Below are 20,869 nucleotides of genomic sequence, written 5' to 3'. Positions count from 1 at the left end.
CTCCAGTGCCCTCTTCCACTTCCCCACCATCAAGCTGCCTTGGTGCACACTTCTCCTGGAATCCCCTTCTCTTCCTTTGTAACTTTCCCTTACCAAATGCTCAGAGTCTAGCAGTATTGCCAGAAGGTGTCCCAGTATCTCGCAGGCAGCCTGTCTTCAGTCCATCGGAGCTTGTCAGCCCATTTCTGTGCAGTTAATTATAGAATTCTCACATTGTGTTGTCATTTTTGTTCTGTGTCTCCTTCTCCCAGTAGACTCAGAGCCTTGAGGACAGGGAACATTTTATTTCTCCATTTCCATCTTCTTGCTTAGATTCTGGAACATGGTAGGGGTTCATGAATGCTTGTTGAAAGAATAAAAAGAAGAGAGGGAGGTTGGAAAGAACTCTTGAATTGTACTAGGAGGTATAAAAATATTCTTTGGAGCCCTGATGTGTCTCAGGCACAGGTGGTGGTTAGGAGGGAGGCCTAAGTAGGGAGGATTCCTGCTCCTGTCCCTTCTCTCTGCCTCTGATTCAACCAAAGTAGCTCTATTATTAAATTTTTCATGTGTTGGTGAATAGTGTAAGGTTTTGTTGAAAAGAAGGGAAAAGTTGGTACTAAAAATAAATTTGAAAACTGCAGCACTGATTTACCTTAATGAAATCCCTTTATGCATCTCTACTCTCTGTGATTTAGAATGAAGTGGGAAAACTTGAAGAACTTGAGAAATAAAACCAAGGATCTAAATTGGCAACTGCAACTGTGAGGCAAGATTAGAAATTTCCTAATCTGTTGGGTTGTGCCATGTAGTATGGCCTTGGGGCCACTTGCTGCTTTCAAGCACCTGGGGAGTTATCATGAGAGAGATGCTAAGTGGCTGGCATCCATTTCCACAGAGGCCAATGTGAAGAAGTGTGAAGATTACATTGAAAGAGCTGTGAGAATTCCTCTGAATTTATTTGAGGTGCATGCTTGTATTTCTAAAGCAGAGTCTTCAGGAAATAGCCTCCCTCAGGAATAAGACTTTGTCCCTGCCTCAGCACCTGGCGCGGACTACCTCCTCATTGTTGGGCATCAGACATTCGCTGTGGGGATGCATGAATTACCATCAGTGGAAAAGTGTGTGAAATGCACTACCACCCAGGAATTAGGACTCTCATAAAAGCAAATGATCTTAAAATTAAGACACTATTAGACTTGCCACAGATTCAAATTATGGATTTCATTTGTAAGAACTTGCTCAATAATATGAAATTAATGTAGTTTAATATACTGTTCATGCATAGCTCATCATAAAGACAAGTAAATGTAGAACAGTTCTCTCATAACATTGCTTATTAAAGAATCAGAATTTAACCATCTCTTTTTTTTTCTCTTGAAATAAGAGTTTTTTTACCCAGAGAAAACTGACCTGTCGCTCTCATATAGAGGTGTGGATATCTGTAAAGTCTTCTAAATAAATTTTACTCTTTTTGCCACAGTTCCTTTCCCACTTTTAGGATATATGAGGAGTTGTGCCTCTGGTTGGCAAATAGATTGACTCAGCATTTACCAAATTGTATCCATACAGATTCCATGGTCTTATGCAGAGGCAGGTTGTGGGGTCAAAGGTCACCTGTCCCATTGATACTTCAACACATAATAGCATTTCAAGACTCTGAGAAGTCCTGGGGGACAGAAACCTAACTGTGTTTAATACCATATGTCCTAGCATTGTTGACCACTTCTTTTGCAGAAGAGCTGTTGCCAAATTAGGAAACATTGGATAGATATTTGCCTTCAAATAGTTTGAATGTTAACAGAAAGCACCATTTATCTATCATACCCATTGGCGAAGTCAGCAAAACAGGAAATAATTTGATTTATACCTAGGGCTCTTTGAAATGAAAAAAAAAAGTCATTTTGTCTCTCACAAATTGTGAAGATACATTATTTTCTTAGGGTTAAATAATAACCCAATGTGGATATACCTACCATGTTTTATTCAGCCATTCATTTGTTGGTAGTTTGGTTGTTTTCATCTTTTGGCTATTATGAAAAATGCTGCTATGAATGTTCATGTAGTTTTTTGTGTGGCCATATATTTTCAATTCCTCTTGTAAATATATACGGAGAAGTGGAATTGGTAGATCCTACGTTAAAACTATGTTTAACCTTTTGAGAAACCACCAGACTGTTTTCCAAAGTGGCTATGTCATTTTACATTCCCACTAGCATTATATGATGGTTCCAGTTTCTCCATCTTCTTGCCAACACTTGATATTATCTGTTTGATTAAAGTCATTCTAGTAGAAGTGAACTAGTGCCTTCATTGTGGTTTTAATTTGCATTTCCCTAATGGCTAATAATGTTGGACACCTTTTCATATCCTTATTGGCTCTTTGTTCATCTTCTAAACAGAAATGTCAATTTAAGTTCTTTTATTATTGAGTTGTAAGAGTTCTACAAGTCCCTTATCAGATATATTATTTGAAAATATTTTCTTTCATTCAGGGAATTATCTTTCCCTTTCTTGATGGTGTCCTTTTTAAAGAAATTTTAAAATTACTTATTTATCTATTTTTGGCTGCACTAGGTTTTTGCTGTTGAACATGGGCTGTCTCTAGTTGTGGTCCATGGGTTTCTCATTGCAGTGGCTTCTGTTGTGGTTCCCAGGCTCTAGAGCACAGACTCAGTAGTTACGACATGCGAGCTTAGTTACTGCACATGTAGAGTCTTCCTGGACCAGGGATCTATGTCCCCCGCTTCTCTTGAGCTTATTTGCCATCCCTGTATATTCTTTAATGAAAGGTATGTTCAGATTTTTTGTCCATCTTTGAGTTGTTACTTATTGAGTTCTGAGATTACTTTATATGTTCTCAGTACAGTCCTTTCTTAGAATAGTCTGTAAATATTTTCGCCCAGTCTATAGCTTGTCTTTTCATTTTCTTAGCAGTGTCTTTCAAAGAGAAGATGATTTTAACTTTGGTTAAGTCCAATTTATTATTTTGTTTTGATTCATAATATTTGCTTAATAATCTAAGATCACAAAGATTTTTCTACTGTGTGCTCAATATAGAAAAACAAATGTGAACAAGATACACAAAGGTACTTGTCTCATTTTTCTTGTGTGTATTCTTATAGTTTTTAGCTCTTAATATTTAGGTCTATGATAAATTCAAGTTAATTTCGTGTAGGCAGGGATTATGGTTCAGTTTTTTAATATGGATTGTTCAGCACCATTTTTGAAACTGCTGTTCTCCCTCACTGAATTTTGATACTGAAAATTAATTGAATATATATGTGTTACCACATTTTTAAACAAAGATCTCCCTCACCTCAACATGCCCATTTCACTGAAAGCTTATCACTTCTACATCTTCATCTCTTCAAAGAGCGGTCTAGACTCACTGTTTCTGCTTCCTTCTTTCTTACTCTCACACTAAGCCTCTTTATCATTCCACAAAAAGGGTTCTTGCCAGAATCACCAGTGATCTCTGTTATGACATCCAGTGGATACTGTTTTTTTGTTGTCTCATGTGATTCTCAGTGTCCTTGGGCCTCAGTGATCCCCCCGCCCCCTCTTTCATATACTTTTTTCCCTAACTAATACAGCAGCCCACCACTCTTCTTATTTTTCTTCTGTTTTTCTTTTTGATCCCACATGTCTACTCTGCAAGTTCTTCTCCTTCTACCTATTTCTTTTATGTCAGTGTTTCTCAGGACTGTCCAGAGCCCCTTTTCCCTCTCATTCTGTGCATGCACCCTACTATTCCCATCTAATTCCCTGGCTTAAGAATCTCAAATTTACATCTGGCCCATATCTTTTCTGAACTTCATGTCTGCCCATTTAGCTGCCTACCAGGACCGTGAGCTCTAGGAAGAAAAGTGCCCTGTATACAGTTGTGTTCATATTTGTATTCCTGTGCTTAGCACAGAGAACTTAATGACTATTCATTGGCTAAATGAACAAATGAATAAGTGAACAAGTTAAGCCACCTGTGCGTTTGATACAGCTTATCTTATAATTCTAGTCCAGTGCTTCAGTATTGGCCCTTTTACTGATACCTGACACATGCAATGAGTACGTGACGCTGGGCACGGGAGAAGCAAATTACTTTTAGAAGCACATACTTTGTGTTTGCCATGACTCAGTTTTCCTGCCACAATTGGTAGAGAACCTTGGGATGCTGAGATAGGAATCAGACCCTAGGTACAGGCAGGAAAGAGGTAAGAGAGCAGGGAGACATTTCTCCAGATGTTGCAAACACTGTTTCTAACATTTTTCAGTTCAATAATTTCCTTCAAGAATTAACCTATATTGTTTGAGAAATAAAATATATTAATGGCCCTATTGAATTCTGAGTACATCTTTATAATTACCATACATTATTTCTTTTTTTACTTTTCACCCAAGCTTTTGTAAGTCCCTGTAACATTTTTTCTTCACTCTAAAATGATTCTCAAAAAGTTATGCGGTAAGATGTAAACTGGGTAATGTAGACTCTTTCAGACCTAGTGTTATGATCCTTTTGTGATGATCTGAGTGTTCACATCAAAGAATGTGTTTGCTTCTTATGGGCTTATTATTATGCCAGAGCTTTGAGGGTATTTGGGAAGAATACAAGACACAGTCCTCATTGCTGCCCTCAGGGAACACACACCTTTAGGGAGAGAAAAGCCATAACTGGCAGGTAGACAGCAGCATCTCTGACGAAGTTTGTTGTGTCTATTGCATGCTGCTTGGCAAGAAAGATAGTCTCCTGCCACTAGACATGTACTTTTGGCCTTGCTTTTCTCTAATGGGCTGTCCTGAAAGCGTCTAGGGTCTCTTTATGAATGCCCTTTTTATTTGTTCTGGAGCATGCAGTCCCTTACATTTCTCTGTCTCTCTCTCCTACATTTCAGTGAGCGGTTTCTGGTGAGACTGAACAAGAATGGTGGGCCAAGGAACCCAGAGAAGATAGAACGAATGTGTGCCCTTTTTACAGTATGTGCAAATTCTCTTTCCCTTCTCTGCTGTTGACTCTAACTAGGGTCCTGCTATGTGGATATTGTTGCCCTGGAAACAAGCACTAATTCTTACTTCCCCACACACTGGTGAGAATAGAATTTGATTTATGTGTCTATCAGGTTTTAATGAAATATTTAAGAAAACTGAAATAAGCTTCAGTTTTTAATTGAATTTATTTAAAAAAAAATACAACAAGTACCTCTTACTATGTACATTTTAGATGCAATTTAATATAGTAGACACTTAAAACTTGAGAACAGTCTTTCTTTCTATTCTTCTTCAAGACCACTGGGGATTTCTCTGATGTGTAATGTAAGTATAGTTTCTCTCAAGGCATCCACCAAACTTACAGCTTTGCAGTTTTTTTTATTAAAAAAAAAAAAAGAGTTTATAAAAAGAGATACAGACTAATTAGCCCTCCTCTTTCAGACACCAAACAAAGTCTTGTCATGCCATGATCCATACTTTAGTTTTTTCTAAATAACCATGCTGTTATTCGTGCTCTCTGAGATCATGGATCCATCAGCTCAGAGAAGGCTTGGTAACCTGCTTATTGAAAAGTATTAAGCATCACAGTACCATATTGTCTTTTGTATTCTTCAAGTTGATTCTGATTTACTAATTTTTTTACCCAGTTATGAAACTTAACTGCCCGGCTTTATTTATTTCAGTTAATTTATTTGCTTAAGAAGAAAAGACTGTCACAGTTTTTAACCACTTTTGACTGTCATAGATTCTTTGATCTGTTTCAGTGATACTGAGATACATCAAAACTCGTTGAGTGCAGGGTGTCACAGTGCCACTGCCCTTGTGTGTGGTGCATGGTTGATGGGTAGGTAACAGTCAGGTGTCTCAAACCTTACCAGTGTACCTCAAACACAAATGGGATTTATCTAGGACTCTGATATGTGACTTTCTCTGAGAGATAAAATTGGATTTGTTTACCTGAATTTTTTGTTCATTTACTACAACATTACTGCAGAATCAAAAGCCACTCTACAGGGATAACTTGTTTTGAAAGTACTCCAGATGTACAGAAGGATTTCTAAATCTAGCTAAGCTAAAATGAAGTTTTGTACATTCTTGAGGTCAGCATTCAAAGCTTAGGAGATAGTACAGGAATAGAAAGCAAGAAAAGCAGACACATGAAGATGGCTAAGGGAACTGAGACCTTTTAGCCTGGAAAGATCAGTGCTCTGTCTTCAGTTGGAGAAGAACAAGGGAAAGAGTCCCAGTTGCAGGTAATGGGATGTAGGTTGGAATACTAGAGGAGAGAGTGTGATGTGAGAACACCTGAACACGGAGCTGGTTCCTTGGGGCCGCCTGTCTTAAACCTGATTAGGATGAGATGAGACACCCATCTGTCTAGAATGTCTCAGTAACCTTAGGAGTCTTTTTAGATCCTGATTCTCCAATATTGTTTGGTTAAAGCAGCAAAAGAAATTGGCGATTCCTTGTTCCTTGGCATTGTGGGAACAGAGGTGTGTGTGTGTGTGCGTGCTGTCCTTGAATATGATGAGTGCAGTCCTTGTCTCTTGAAAAATGAACTTAATTATGAAGATATTCGAATGTAATTACAGTAAATCAAAATTTTCATTTAGCAGCATTTTAATTATCTGTATGGGCCCAGAGGCCTAAGCTGTAGCTCCAGCTTTATAAATCAGAGATGCACATAACCCATAGGATGTGCTCTTACTCTGCCACAATGGGAAGGCGCAAGGTTGCTAAAAATATCTACTTTTATACCTCCCTTTGAAGTACAGCCCTGGAGTTTTTTTTTAAGATACTAAAAAAAAGAAAATGATTTGAGGAATTTTTTCAAAGCCCAGAAGAGTTTTGAGCAAGATTGTCCCAACCAGGGTTTTTATGTTTTACTTTAAGCTTATATGAAATAATAATTTTGACAGAAACTATTTTCTGATTATCCAAGGCTTGAGTTCCTCCTGTGGGCCAAAGGAATTTTCCAGATTGGCATATGTGTTAACAGAGTTTCAGAGGAAACGCAAGAAAATGCAGCTACATCTGTGGTCCATGCCAACCTGTTAGCTTACTTTAACATTAGGAAAAGGGAATCGTACAAATGGAGCACTTTTGCAGGATTACTTAAGCTTACCTCAGAGCCGTATTACAGACAGTCATGTTTATCCATACACAGTCTTGCTCTTGGTAAATCCTGTATTTTTCTGACCAGGTTAGATTTCAGAGCTTCCTATGCAGGGAGAATTTTATCCAAGAAGGAAGTGTTTCATGCATTTATGATTGTCTAATACAGGGAAGACTTTGATGACTTTCATGATTAATAGTGGCTGTGTGGTATGAGCACAAGAGAGCATGTCTGTGTATTTATTCCACAACCCCATGGACTGTAGTCTGCTAAGCTCCTCTGTCCGTGGGATTCTCCAGGCAAGAATACTGGAGTGGGTTGCCATTTCTCCTCCAGGGGATCTCCCCCCCCAGGGATCGAGCCTGCATCTCTTTTGTCTCCTGCATTGGCAAACGGGTTCTTTACCAGTAGTGCCACCTGGGAAGCCCAGATATCCAATGCCTCACACACAGTGCCTGGCAAATACTAATCATTTGTTACATAAATAAATTAATAATGCTTATTTTCTATTATATTTTGAGTGACCAACTCAGAGAATGAACTTGTATCGTTTTCCCTGCTTTAGTTGGCATTACATTTTTTCCATTTATTTATACACTTTCATATTTCAAAATAGAATTTTAGGTAGTGATTTCTTGGAATTAAGAATGGACTTAATTATTAGCATAATAACATCATTTATTAAAATATTGCCTCCTTTTATACAGCATAAGAATGAATGAATTGGCTGTGTTTTATATTTGTAAATTCCATTGTCTCTTCAGAAAAAGGGTAGTCCAGGCATAGGAAAGTAAATTGACTTTTCTGTGTTTCAAATGGAACCTTAGTGACTGAACCAAGATGCTGATCCCTGAGTCACTGTCATTTCTACCCACCAGGTGGTTGGAAACCAGCTATTTAGTTGTAGGATCAGAGGGTATGATCCAGTGAGTATATCTAAATTCAAACCCTGCTCACCAGATGAATGGTGGATGAGTCACCTCTCTTCCTATCTTGGTTTTTCAGGCCTTGTGACATGGATAGCCACACTTGGTACTTAGTATCAAGAGAGTGTATGTTTAGTATCAGAGAGTGTATGTTTAATAACTTTATGATAAAGTGTTTAACGTTGCTCTTATGTTTAATATGGTAGCTATTACATTGAATTTTGACAATGAAATTATGTGGAACTCAGCAAATAATTATACCTAAAATATTTTCTGATACTGATTATTATCATTTTATTTTTATTGACCTCAAATAAATACCACAGAGATTTCTGGGTACCATGTACAAAATGGTCAGAAAGAACCCCTACCCAGCCATTCAGAAAATACTGTAAATTATATTTTAGGCTTCTTTATCTTCTTCACCTCAACAGAATCAAGGGAGAGGTCCCATGTTCTTGGGTACAACCCATCTGGTTAGTATTTGGTCATCTTCGGTAATTGGCTTGAATTCTCTAAGTATATTGAGATTTATAATTATACCAGTTATTTGATAGTTTGGATTAATAAAATCCAGGCTGTGTAGAAGGTCAGTTTACTTTGAAATGTGATCTTTCAGTAACAGGTATGTTTCAATTCCCATAAAATGGTAATTTATTTTTTAATTTCATTATTTGTTATTTAGTAGCCATCTTAATATTTGTCAAAATATATAGTACTGTTTTGAAGATATCACTTTAAAGGAGTTATTAAAATGGAGTCTGAAACATCATTTTTCAATATCAAAAGATAACCTTCATGCAAAAATGTATCTTTGTGATTCCAGAAATACCAATTTATGTTGAATTGTTTTGTAACCCATTTCATTGTAAGTGTATTTCATTATTCCATCAAGAATTTGGCAAAATATTATGACCATCTAATATCTAAAAGTTCTAAGGCCTCCTTTTCTTTCATATGTTCAGGACCACTCTACAGGGCAGAGCTGGGATTGTGCTGAAGCAAGCAAGGCATAGGATCCTGAGAAGGAGACCTTAAATTTTGTCACTTAGATGCCTTGCTTGCCTCGGCATAGATCTAACTCTGCCACAGGGTATAAACATACAGCAAACATGGTGGTTCTGGATTCAGAGCTCATGCACAGTCATGATTGCTGCTTGATCATTTGTTTTACTGCCTTACTGAAAAGAGACAAGCATCTGGGACTAAGCAAAGGATGAAAGATGAGAAGGAAATGGAACTAAGGGAACTTTCCCTGGAAGCAAAAGGGAAATCATGGGAAACTGTCCCATTAAAATAGAGGTTACCCCTTCAGTCATCGTTCATAACAATGGCTGGGAGTGAGCAGTGAGTTAATAACCTGGTGAAAGTCAGAAACAATGTATATTAAAGGAAGTTTTATTACTTCAAGTATAATGTGTTAAAGTGTAAAAATACTCTGTTTCAAAATGTGTTCTCAACATAAATAATGCATAAAATTATTTTTATTAATGTAACTCCAGTTTTAAAAGTGTCTAATTAAAAGAAGCCCTTAAAATTTTCCAGATAAAATTCCATTCACTTTATACTTCAGCATAAATTATATATATCTAAATTTAGAAATGGGAGATCTAATTATTGAGGTTTCACTAAAACCAAAGTAGTCTGTTTTCAAGGGAACATATCTAGTGTGTGGGCAACAGAATGAATGTACAGTTAATAGAGAGTAGACTTTCAGAATTTGTTGTTAATGAGCCTTTTGGTGTTTTCCCTTTTTTTTCTACATTGGGAATTTCTTTTGTTACAAACTGTTCTTACATGATTTTAGAATAAACATGGATAAGCCAATGTCATGAAGATTTCTAATGTGAGAACTTTTAGAGATAGGTGGTCTAAATAAGAGCTGAAAAAATAGTCAATGTAATAAACTTCCAAAGACATTTAAGATATATAAACTTTCACTATAGGAGTCTTATAAACACTTAGCTTCTTTGTGCTTAAACCCCTTCTCCCATCTATAACATATGCTAAAAGCAGCAAAAGCAATCATTATGAGGTTCGAAGTTTAATTTTAATTATTTTCTGTGTATTCATTGCCTTACTTTACTTACTTTTTCTCTTTTCTTAGGATCTGAGCAGCAAGGATATGAAGAGAGATTTATATATAGTTGCCCATGTGATACGAATAGGTACGGTCCATTTTATCCAGTCACGTGACTGAGACCAGCCCAACTTGGGATAAGTATCTACTGTTTGACCTCTGTCTTCTCCTGAGCGCTTGCCTTTTAATTCAGATCTAAGGATTAACTCCAGCTTGTATTGTGGCTGTACCTTAAGTTTAGCTGCTAGTAATGGCTGAACTTGATAGAAATGAAAGCATTTTCAGCTCCCTATTTGTTTTTGGACCCATATTTTTTATTTGAAGTGGTCTTTTTCTTTCTTTTTTTCTTTTTTTTTTTATGTTTGCTCCATCTAATGTTCTGCCTCCGATCAGCCCTCTACCTCAGGGATCTTATAATGGGTTGCCAACTTAACAGGTAGTGAATAGCCTTTGCTGTGTTTTGTATCCAAAAGTATGTGTCTGTGATATTTTTTCACAAAATTAGAGTTACCATCATTACTACATGAGACGGATGGTATCTCCCTTCTACCCGATCCAAGATTTTTGCTACCTGTGGTGTGTTTGCCCAGTCTTATTTCAAGTTTATGACATAATTTGGGGGCCAATGCCTGACCAACTCTTCCTTCATAGGTTTGAGTTCTGGCATGTCTTGTTCAGCCAACAAAACAGCTCTTTTGCTGTACTGCTTTTTGTTTTGCTGTATTTTGCCTTTTGTTTTGCTGTGTATAATAAAGCATCTGTTGAGGTTCCAGTTGTGCATTTGCAAGTCTTGCCACTGTAAGCACAGCCTTGGTAAGCAGGACAAGCAAGCTCCCATACGGCTCTTGCTCCTGCAGTGGTTCAGGAGCGGCTTTGGATGGAAGAACAGTATATTGTCCTGCTTATCTGTGAACACATAGCTTTTACCTGGCAGCTACAACACTAAATTGTGTATCCTTAATATACCCAAGAAGTTTAAATCTGTTAGCACTGTGGTTTTTCTAAGAAATTCATGAAATCACTGTTTCATTCTCATATGATTAATAAATGGACTGTTAGTGTTGAGACAGGTAGTAAGGAATGTGGTGCAGGGGAGAAGCACTGGCCAAGGGCCTGTTTGTCATTCCTCTGAATGAATATCCTTGCATCCTTGGATGGCTCCCTTCATCTTTAGTCTTCCAATTTAGAGGATCTCTAAGGTGCCTATAGCTCTGGCATCCTTGAATGACAGTTCAGTGATGCCTTAGAGGAGCACAGAGTTCCCAGTCTTGACTGGTGTTTTCTGCTGTGCCTCAGGCCGGATGCTCCTGAATGACTCCAAGAAGGGGCCTGCTCACCTGCACTACCGGCGACCATATGGCTGTGCGGTCCTCAGTGTCCTGGATGTCTTGCAGTCACTCACAGAGTTAAAGGAAGAAAAGGATTTTGTTCTTAAGGTTTACACGTGAGTAATGAACATCAGAGATATTGATGATCTGCAGCATAAGACATCCCGGCGTTGCACCTGAGAGCAGAAGCTCTCAAGCTTTGCTGGACACAAACTCATTGGGATATGTAGGACAGGGAGTTTTTGGAAAATGCAAAGATTTCCATCTAAGGTTTGGGATGGGCCCAGGCAACTGCGTTTTTAATAAGCTCCCTAGGTGCTTCTGAAGCAGCTGAACTTGGAACTTTCTATCCTGAAGTAAAGGTCTGATACACTTTTCCTCTTCTCTCCAGGACTAGCCAGCCTTAGTATGTGTTTACAGGAAGCTAATAGTCTAATTTCTCCTGTGTTTCGGCTGTAAAAGACTCCTCTGTGTCTAATGCTGTTGTAACTGAGCTGGCTGCTGATGTAAATTGCTTCAGAGAATGATCACGAGTCAGGTTGCCCTGTCCTAGAAGAAAAGCCAGTTTCTCTGAGAAGCTGAGGCTTTACTCTTCATTTTTTGCCACTACCGATCTGTAAGTCACCAGCCAGGCATGGCATTATTTTCAGTGTTCAGCAGCCAAGGGTTCTGCCTTACAGAAGCAGTGCATCTCCTCCTGACTCTCATTAAGCACTATAAAATAAAAACAAAGAGTAGTAGTACAGAATCCAAAAATATCTGTCTTTGCTTATAGAGACTTAGGCATGAATCACGGGCTTCCCTGGTGGCGCTAGTGGCAAAAAACCCGCCTGCCAATGCAGGAGACATAAGAGATATGGGTTTGATCCCTGGGTCTACATGATTCCCTGGAGGAGGGCTTGGCAACCCACTCTGGTATTCTTGCCTGGAGAATCCCATGGACAGAGGAGCCTCGTGGGCTACAGTCCATGGGGTCATGAAAAGCCAGACATGACTGAAGTGACTTAGCACGCATGCGAGCATGAATCATAGTGCTGAAAACATGATCAGTGGTGGGTCTAGTGAGTTTCTTTTCCTCCCAGAATATTAATATTTTTATTAAGTAAATGTAAACATAGCCAGAGTAGGAAAAAGCATTCTTTTTTAAATTAATTTTTATTGGAGTATAGTTGCTTTATAATATTGTATTAGTTTCTGCTGTACAGCAAAGTGAATCAGTTATACATATACATATATCCATTCATTTTTAGATTTCCTTCCCATTTAGGTCACCACAGAGCATTGAGTAGAATTCCCTGTGCTATACAGTAGGTTTCCATTACTTACCTATTTTTAACACCATAGTGTATATATGTCTATTCCAGTCTCCCAATTCATCCCACTCCCCTTCTCCTCTCAGTATTCATACATTTGTTCTCTACATTTGTGTCTCTATATCTGCTTTGCAAATAAGTTCATCTATACCACTTTTTTAGATTCCACACATAAGCGATATTCTGCGATATTTGGTTTTTCTCTCCTTGACTTACTTCACTCTGTATGACAGTCTCGAGGTCTGTCTGCATGCATGCTCAGTCGCTTCAGTCGTGTCCAATTCTTTGCAACCTACCAGGCTCCTCTGTCCCTAGAATTCTCCAGGCAAGAATACTGGAGCGGGTTGCCATGCCCCACTGCAGGGGATCTTCCCCACCCAGGGATCAAATTTGCATCTCCTGCATTGCAGGTGGATTCTTCACCCACTGAGCCATCTGGGAAGCCCCCTAGGTCTGTCTACATCTCTGTAAATGGCACTGTTTCATCCCTTTTATGGCTGAGTAATATTCCATTGTATATATGTGTACCACATCTTCTTTGTCCATCCCTCTATTGATAAGACATTTAGATTGCTTCCATGTCACTATTGTAAATAGTGCTGCAGTGAACATTAGAGTCCATATATCTTTTTGAATTATGGTTTTCTCTGTGTATATGCCCAGGAGTGGGATTGCTGGGTCATAGGCAGATCTATTTTTAATTTTTCGAGGAACCTCCATACTCTTCTCCATGGTGGTTGTGCCAATTTACATTCCCACCAACAATGTAAGAGGGTTCCCTTTTCTCCATATTGTCATCAACATTTATTGTTTGCGGATTTTTTGATGATTGTCATTCTGACCAGTGCGAGGTGATACCTCATTGTAGTTTTGATTTGCATTTCTCTGATAATTAATGCTCTTTCCTGGAAAATCCCATGGATGGAGGAGCCTGGTAGGCTGCAGTCCATGGGGTTGCAAAGAGTCGGACACGACTGAGTGACTTCACTTTCACTTTTCACTTTCATGCATTGGAGAAGAAAATGGCAACCCACTCCAGTGTTCTTGCCTGGAGAATCCCAGGGATGGGGGAGCCTGGTGGGCTGCCATCTATGGGGTCGCACAGAGTTGGACACAACTGAAGCGACTTAGCAGCAGCAGCAGATAATTAATGATGTTGAGCATCTTTTCATGTGTCTGTTGGCTATATGTACATATTCTTTAGAGAAATGTCTGTTTGGATCTTCCATCCATTTTTTTCATTGGGATGTTTGTTTTTTTAATATTGAGCTGCATGAACTGTTTGTATATTTTGGAGATTAATCTCGTTGGTTGCTTCATTTGCAAATATTTTCTTCCATTCTGAGGGTTGTTTTCATTTCATTTATGGTTTCCTTTGCTGTGCATAAGCTTTTGAGTTTAATTAGGTCCCGTTTGTTTATTTTTGTTTTTATTTTCATTACTGTAGGAGGTCAGTCAAAAAAGATCTTGCTGCGATTTTATGTCAAAGTGAGTTTTTAAAGCAAGTGTATGTCTGAAATTTTCTTTTAAAAAGCTCCTCTTTTGGTTTTAACTCAATATTTTTTTTTCAAATTAAATCTAATATTGTCAATCACCAGGTTAATATATCTTCACCATATTTATGGGAATTTTTCTGTACTATCTATTGTATCTGAATCAGGCATGAAGTGAACTTAATTCACAATTCTGGTTAATATGGGCCTCTGTATAATCAACTACAGTCTATTAATTTTTTTTAATTTTATTTTATTTTTAAACCTGAAACACTGTATTAGTTTTGCCAAACATCAAAACGAATCTAATTTGAAAATAAAAGCCCAGATACCCTTATTACCTGTTTGCCTTAAGTTGTGTTTTGTTCAGTGTTGTGCACTTGATGGGATGAGGATCTTCCTCTGAAATAACTTACAAAGGAAATATTTGTGGGTTTTCTCTTCCTTTCATGCATCAATCACAGCCTTTCTCCATTTACAAAATCTCTTCATTGATGGGTAGTGGGACCTGGTTCTTGATAAAGCTTCCTCCCTTTGAAAAGGACTAAATTTTAATCCAAAATCATCATCATTATCATCTTACTCCACTCTGTCCAAGGGCAGGGAGTTTATAGATAGCACTCCAGAGTTGCATCTCTTTGCACATATCAGCTGTTCCTTGCTTCTGTGCAAATTTTCGTTGTTGAAAGGGGCTTGCACAGCACTTCTCTTGAAATCATGCTGTCAAGCTTAATTGGCCTAATTCCTTCAAAAACAAGAGCTTTCAGTACCAACATGTCACTTTTCAAGAAGTGGGATTCTTGTGTAACTTATTCTTAGCTCCTTGCTCTGAGCTGTGCCTATTATATCAGTTCTAAAAAGCCAAAGAAAGATGTTTTTTTTTTAAACAGAGAAGATAGTTTTTTAATAAATTTTTGTTTTTTTTTTTTTTTTTTTTTTAATTTAATTTTATTTTTAAACTTTACATAACTGTATTAGATTTGCCAAATATTAATAAATTTTTGAAGGAGTAATAGAGTTAAAATGTAGGATAGTTTTTCCACTTGACAGTGTTAACAGACTTTCAAAGACACGTCCGTGTTTGTGAAATAATCGATTTTGTGCATGGTATGGAATTCCTCTAGGATTAGTGTTTTAAATCCATATCAGCACAGTGAATTCAGCCCTCAGGAGAAGTAATATTTTCCAGTAAGTTTTAGAGGATATATTTGGTAGACTGAATTGGGAGCTTAAAGGTTTTACTGATTCTGATTGTACTTTAGCTTTTGCTAGGACTGAAGTTTGCAAGGATAAAAAAAAAATCCTCTTGTATAGTTTTAATTAGTGAATTGGCAAAATACATCATTAATTGTTGACATTCTCATCATTTCCTATGTTGTTCAGAGTCAACCTCAAGCCCTGTACTTCTTTTGCCATGATCACTGCTCTGGCTTTATAGATGTTTAATATCATGTGTGTTATGAAGGCAACACATCCTTTTAAAAAAATCAGAACAAGAAGCTGAGGCGTAAAAACTAGGTCACTTTTCAATGAACCAGAAACCTTAAAAATCACAAATGAATAACCACTGTGTGAAGTTTATTCTGATATAGACATCATGTTTCCTCCTGTCCAGAGGGGCAGGAGTTGCAGGGAAACACAAGGCTTTCTGAATCTGGAGCCTAGGATGGGAAAGGAGAGAATGCCAAGGAGCATTGAGATGGGGTGGGGATTGTCTGTAGATAGTACATTTGATCAACGCAAGACACCTCTGAATATGTGACGACCACTCTCCAACTTCACATTGAAAAAGTTCAAACATTTTTAGGCCAACTTTAATGAAATAGATAAATAACTACTTAGATAAAATATTAAATTTATCACTTTAGTCATATTTTTAAATCATATAAAATGTATATTACACATTATGTGCTCAATCACAGGTGTAGAATTGAGGAGTATTACTATTACTTAGGGCTTCCCTGGTAGCTCAGAGGATAAAGCGTCTGCCTGCAATGCAGGAGACCTGGGTTCGATCCTTGGGTTGGGAAGATCCCCTGGAGAAGGAAATGGCAACCCACTCCAGTATTCTTGCCTGGAGAATCCCATGGACAGAGGAGCCTGGCGGGCTACAGTCCACGGGGTCGCAAAGAGTCAAACACGACTGAACGACTTCACTCACTATTACTTATTCCCTGGGGCTTCCCAGGTGGCGCTAATAGTAAAGAATCCATCTACCAATGCAGGAGACCTAAGAGAAGCGAGTTTGATTCCTGAGTCAGGAAGATCCCCTGAAGGAGTGCATGGCAACCCACTCCAATATTCTTCCCTGGAGAATCCCATGGACAGAGGAGCCTGGCAGGCTATTGTCCATAGGGTTGCAAAGAATTAGACTGAAGTGACTTAGCACAGCATGCACACTTATTCCCCACTCACATTTTATGAGGTTTTTTTTTTAACTTTTTATTTTATATTGGAGTATAGCTAATTAACAATGTTCTGATAGTTTCAGGTGAACAACAAAGCAGCTCAGCTATACATGCATATGTATCCCTTCTTCCCCAAACTCCCCTCATATCCTGGCTGCCACATAACATTGAGCAGAGTTCCCTGTGCTATACAATAGGTCCTTGTTGATTATATATTTAAATATAGCAATGTGTCCATGTCAATATCAAACTCCTTAACTGTCCTTTCCCCCCACCCTTCCCCTAGTAACTGTAAGTTCATTCTCTAAGTCTGTGAGTCTATTTTTATTTCATAAATGAGTTCATTTCTTTTTAGATTCTGCATATAAGTGATATCATAATGATATTTCTCTTTCTCTGACTTATTTCAATTAGTATGATAATCTCTGGGTAGATTCATATTGCTGCAAATGACATTATTTTATTCTTTTTGATGGCTTAGTAATATTCCATTGTGTGAGAGTGTGTGTGTGTATGTCTGTTTGTGTGTGTGAACACCATATATATACCACGTCTTCTTTATCCATTCATCTGTTGATGGACATGTGGGTTGCTTCCATGTCTTGGCTATTGTTAAGAGTGCTGCTGTGAACATTGGGTTGCATGTATCTTTTCGAGTTAGAGCTCTCCCAAGGCATATGCCCAGGTGTGGGATTGCAGGATCATATGGAAGCTGTATTTTTGTTTCTTAAGGAACCCCCATACTGTTTTCCATAATGGCTGTACCAATTTACACTCCCACCAACGGTGTAGGAAGATTCTCTTTTCTCCTCACCCTCTCCAACATTTATTGTTTGTAGAGTTTTTGATGATGGCACTTTTGTCTGGTGTGAGGTGATACCTCCTTGTAATTTTGATTTGCATGTCTTTAATAATTAGTGACATTGAGCATCTTTTCATGTGCCTGTTGGCCATCCGTAAAATCCCTGGACGTGTCGTGGTGAAGTGCTATGTCATTGCCTGTGCTGGTTGTCTCCTCTGTGGGGAAGGTGTGCCACAGAGGCACACAGACCTCTTTTACATTACAGTCCCTTGTGTGTTTTATGATTGAGGACAAACCATAAACATCAGTAATCATGCTCTAAATATTAATTTGATTGGATACAACATAATCATGCTTCATTATAATCATAACTCATTTGGTTAATAAATGCTTACATTTTTTTTCCTTAGAGAATATCCTAGTGATTGGTTAAAATATGCCGATGACACTGAGTTTCAGATGATTTGAGTAGATCCCTTGGCATTCTAGAAAGGAAGAGAGTCGAAAGGCCAGTTAAGAGGTGACTACACTGGTCTGAAAGAGAGATGATAATGGCTGAACCAGGGCCATGAAGAAGAGAGGTCATTTGTGACAGATTTTAAGAAAGCTTCATGAGCTAGTGGGTTCTACTCAGAAGCAATCTCTCAGAGCAGACAGGTGGATAGGAAAGGTCAAGCTGTCTTGTGGCCATGCAGGTCAAGAGCTTAGCAGGGCATCTGGGCTGGAGACACTGTGTTGGATCTTGGCAGCTTTTGGTGGTGGTTGAAACCATGGGAGCAGTTGAGATAGCCCAGAAAGCTTATATGGTAGGACGGAAATGGGCTTCAAATGCAGAGCTCTGAAGGCCACTGATAGTTAAGGGGTGTACAAAGGGAGAAGAATATGACGGGCAAGCCATCGAGTGTCTGGCATCTGAATTGTGTGTATTGGCTGGAAAGGTAGATGTCAGTGAAGTAATACACATTGTTACTATTGATGTGGTTGGAAAAGCACCAGCTTCAGTATACTGCCAAAGAACTGGTGAGTATTTTATTGGAGAAGCACTGAAATTATACCACCCATTGAGAGAGGAAGTTAATTTACAAGACTCTTTTTGGTTTTGTTTATTTAGAGGAATTCTTTTGTTTGTGTGTGTGTGTGTGTGTGTATTTTATACCTGTATATTTGAGATGTATAATGTGTTACTTTGATGTATTTATATTTTTTAATATGTTTGTCAGTGAAGCAATATTTATCATGTTGCATTATTATAGTACAATATTATTATCTGTATTCATTATAGTGTGCATTAGTCAGGACTCTTACTTTGAAGTGAGGTGGGGGAGTACACTATTTATGACAAACCGTAGTCAGATTTCTGTTAAAGAAAGGACTCCTGATCTTGTAAACCTAGAAAGTGACAGGAGTCTGACTGCAAGACTAGTCTGAGTCCTCACCAGCTGGGCACTTCTCTGGTGTGGTGACTGGTTGGAAGAGATGCGATCGTGTGCGTGTCAGACAGGGAGGGCGAGGTGTGCTGCTGCCAGCACCTCTCACTTCTGACTTCCAACTGAGTTGTTAATCACAAGCGATCATTTTAAAGAACACTGTCTCCCTTCCTCTCCTTGGAAGGAATTCTGTGAGCAGAAGTTATCCTCACAGCTCTGGACTGTGAGAACCTTGTCTCTCACACTTCTTTGCAACATCTCTGAGCAAGTGAGGCTTGTTTATACTGACGGAGAAGTCAGAAGAGCTACTGGTTAGAAAAAACTTAGTCTAGTGACCAACCTCCTTTATCTCTGAATGGTCTCTATACAAAGCCTTTTATTTAGAAACCAGTTGTGCTTCATTCACACCACTGGATGGCACATGATAGAACTCTTGCTGGAGTTTCCGCCTGGAAGTGGCTGTGCCGGACCACACACTTCTAAGTAACCATGGAAAGATCTTGTGGGTTTTCCTTTGTGCATGAGCTCTGTTTTCTGGGGTCAGTGGTTCTCCCTATCCAACAGGAGAAAGGAGGGGCTGAGGCTATGAAGACTCCCAGTATCTCATGGAATTTTCAAGCATGGCCCTAATCTCATTTCAGTGGTTTCATCAATGTGTCTACTTTCAGATGAGGAATCCCTTCCTAGTCTCTGTTCCTAAGCTGTACCAAATGGTTGTGTGACTGCAGCTTTCTTGGAAATGTTCTTTAGAGGGGAAGACTCTAAAAATGTCAGAAATTAGCAGAGGTGCAGGTCTGTTCCTCCATTCTCTCTTTTCTTCCACTCCTGAAATTCCTCTTACATATTTAGGCATCCAGACTTCTCTCTAAGGCCTCCTTCCCCTTGACTACAGAAGATTTCACAGCTAACCAAGCCACTACTCTCTTAAACTTTTCTTCTTAGCCTGATCTAGCTAAAATAAAACCACAGGCAAATATGCACATTGCCCTGAGGTTAGCAGGATTTTTCTCTGAGGCCATTATAGTGACAGTTGAATGACAGTATAAAGCCAATGCAAGACACGAGAGTTTCTAAACAGCAGTACTTGTTGAGAGGAACTGTTTTTTTCCTCTGTGGGGAACTTTCCTCTAGTGCCTAGTTGCAAGTATGTGTAAGGAACTAACAAAAAAATTGTCAGGCGGGAAAGTGCTACTTCAGACAAAAGGATATTTTGCCACTTAGAGATATTTGCAGAGATTCATTTTTGAGTTTCTACTCTTCCCCCAAATGTGAATCTTCTTGTGCCTTCCAAGAAAACAAACCTTGTCTAATTTAGTAAACTTTAAGTTCATTTCTTTAGGAAAGTGTTGTTGCACATTGAACATCAGACCAGATGTTTAAAACTCTTGACTGTCATGATGCCTGTCCTTCTGTTACAGGTGCAACAACGAGAGTGAGTGGTCCCAGATCCACGAGAATATCATCCGCAAGTCCAGCGCCAAGTACTCTGCCCCCAGTGCCAGTCATGGTAAGGTGCTTCTCTGGCTAGAAGACTTTGTGTTGCATTTGCAGTTGCTTATCATACACACCTTAGTTTATTTGTGCTGATCAGTTACCAGATATAAAGTTGTTTCCTACAGACATTTATTCTCCTTTTCAGGCAGTTTGTATTTCCTTGTGTGATGATTTGAAACCTTCTCTAGTTATTAATACTTCTTTTAAAAAAATTTTTATTGGAGTATAGTTGATTTACCGCAGAAGGCAATGGCAACCCACTCCAGTACTCTTGCCTGGAAACTCCCATGGGCGGAGGAGCCTGGTAGGCAGCAGTCCATAGGGTCGCGAAGAGTCAGACACAACCGAGCGGCTTCACTTTCACTTTTCACTTTCATGCATTGGAGAAGGAAATGGCAACCCATTCCAGCATTCTTGCCTGGAGAATCCCAGGGACAAAGGAGCCTAGTAGGCTGCCCTCTAGGGGGTCGCACAGAGTCAGACACTGAAGCGACTTAGCAGCAGCAGCAGCAGTTGACTT

At 38.8% G+C, this 20,869-nt stretch overlaps 1 protein-coding gene across 1 annotated transcript in view; it reads left to right on the top strand.

Annotated features, from left to right (window-relative positions):
• DOCK3 (dedicator of cytokinesis 3) overlaps positions 1 to 20,869 on the top strand; it is a 287,503-nt gene that overhangs the window by 170,455 nt on the left and 96,179 nt on the right. Inside the window, exons 10-13 of the mRNA XM_055557421.1 lie at positions 4,869 to 4,950; positions 10,112 to 10,172; positions 11,381 to 11,528; positions 20,274 to 20,362. Coding sequence (XP_055413396.1) covers positions 4,869 to 4,950; positions 10,112 to 10,172; positions 11,381 to 11,528; positions 20,274 to 20,362 — 380 coding nt within the window. The remainder of the gene's footprint in view (positions 1 to 4,868; positions 4,951 to 10,111; positions 10,173 to 11,380; positions 11,529 to 20,273; positions 20,363 to 20,869) is intronic.

This window comes from Bubalus kerabau, chromosome 20 (assembly GCF_029407905.1).
Source record: "Bubalus kerabau isolate K-KA32 ecotype Philippines breed swamp buffalo chromosome 20, PCC_UOA_SB_1v2, whole genome shotgun sequence".
NCBI classification, from domain to species: Eukaryota; Metazoa; Chordata; class Mammalia; order Artiodactyla; family Bovidae; genus Bubalus; species Bubalus kerabau.
The sequence above is the reverse complement of the archived record's forward strand: the minus strand, read 5'-3'. Positions and strand labels throughout refer to the sequence as shown.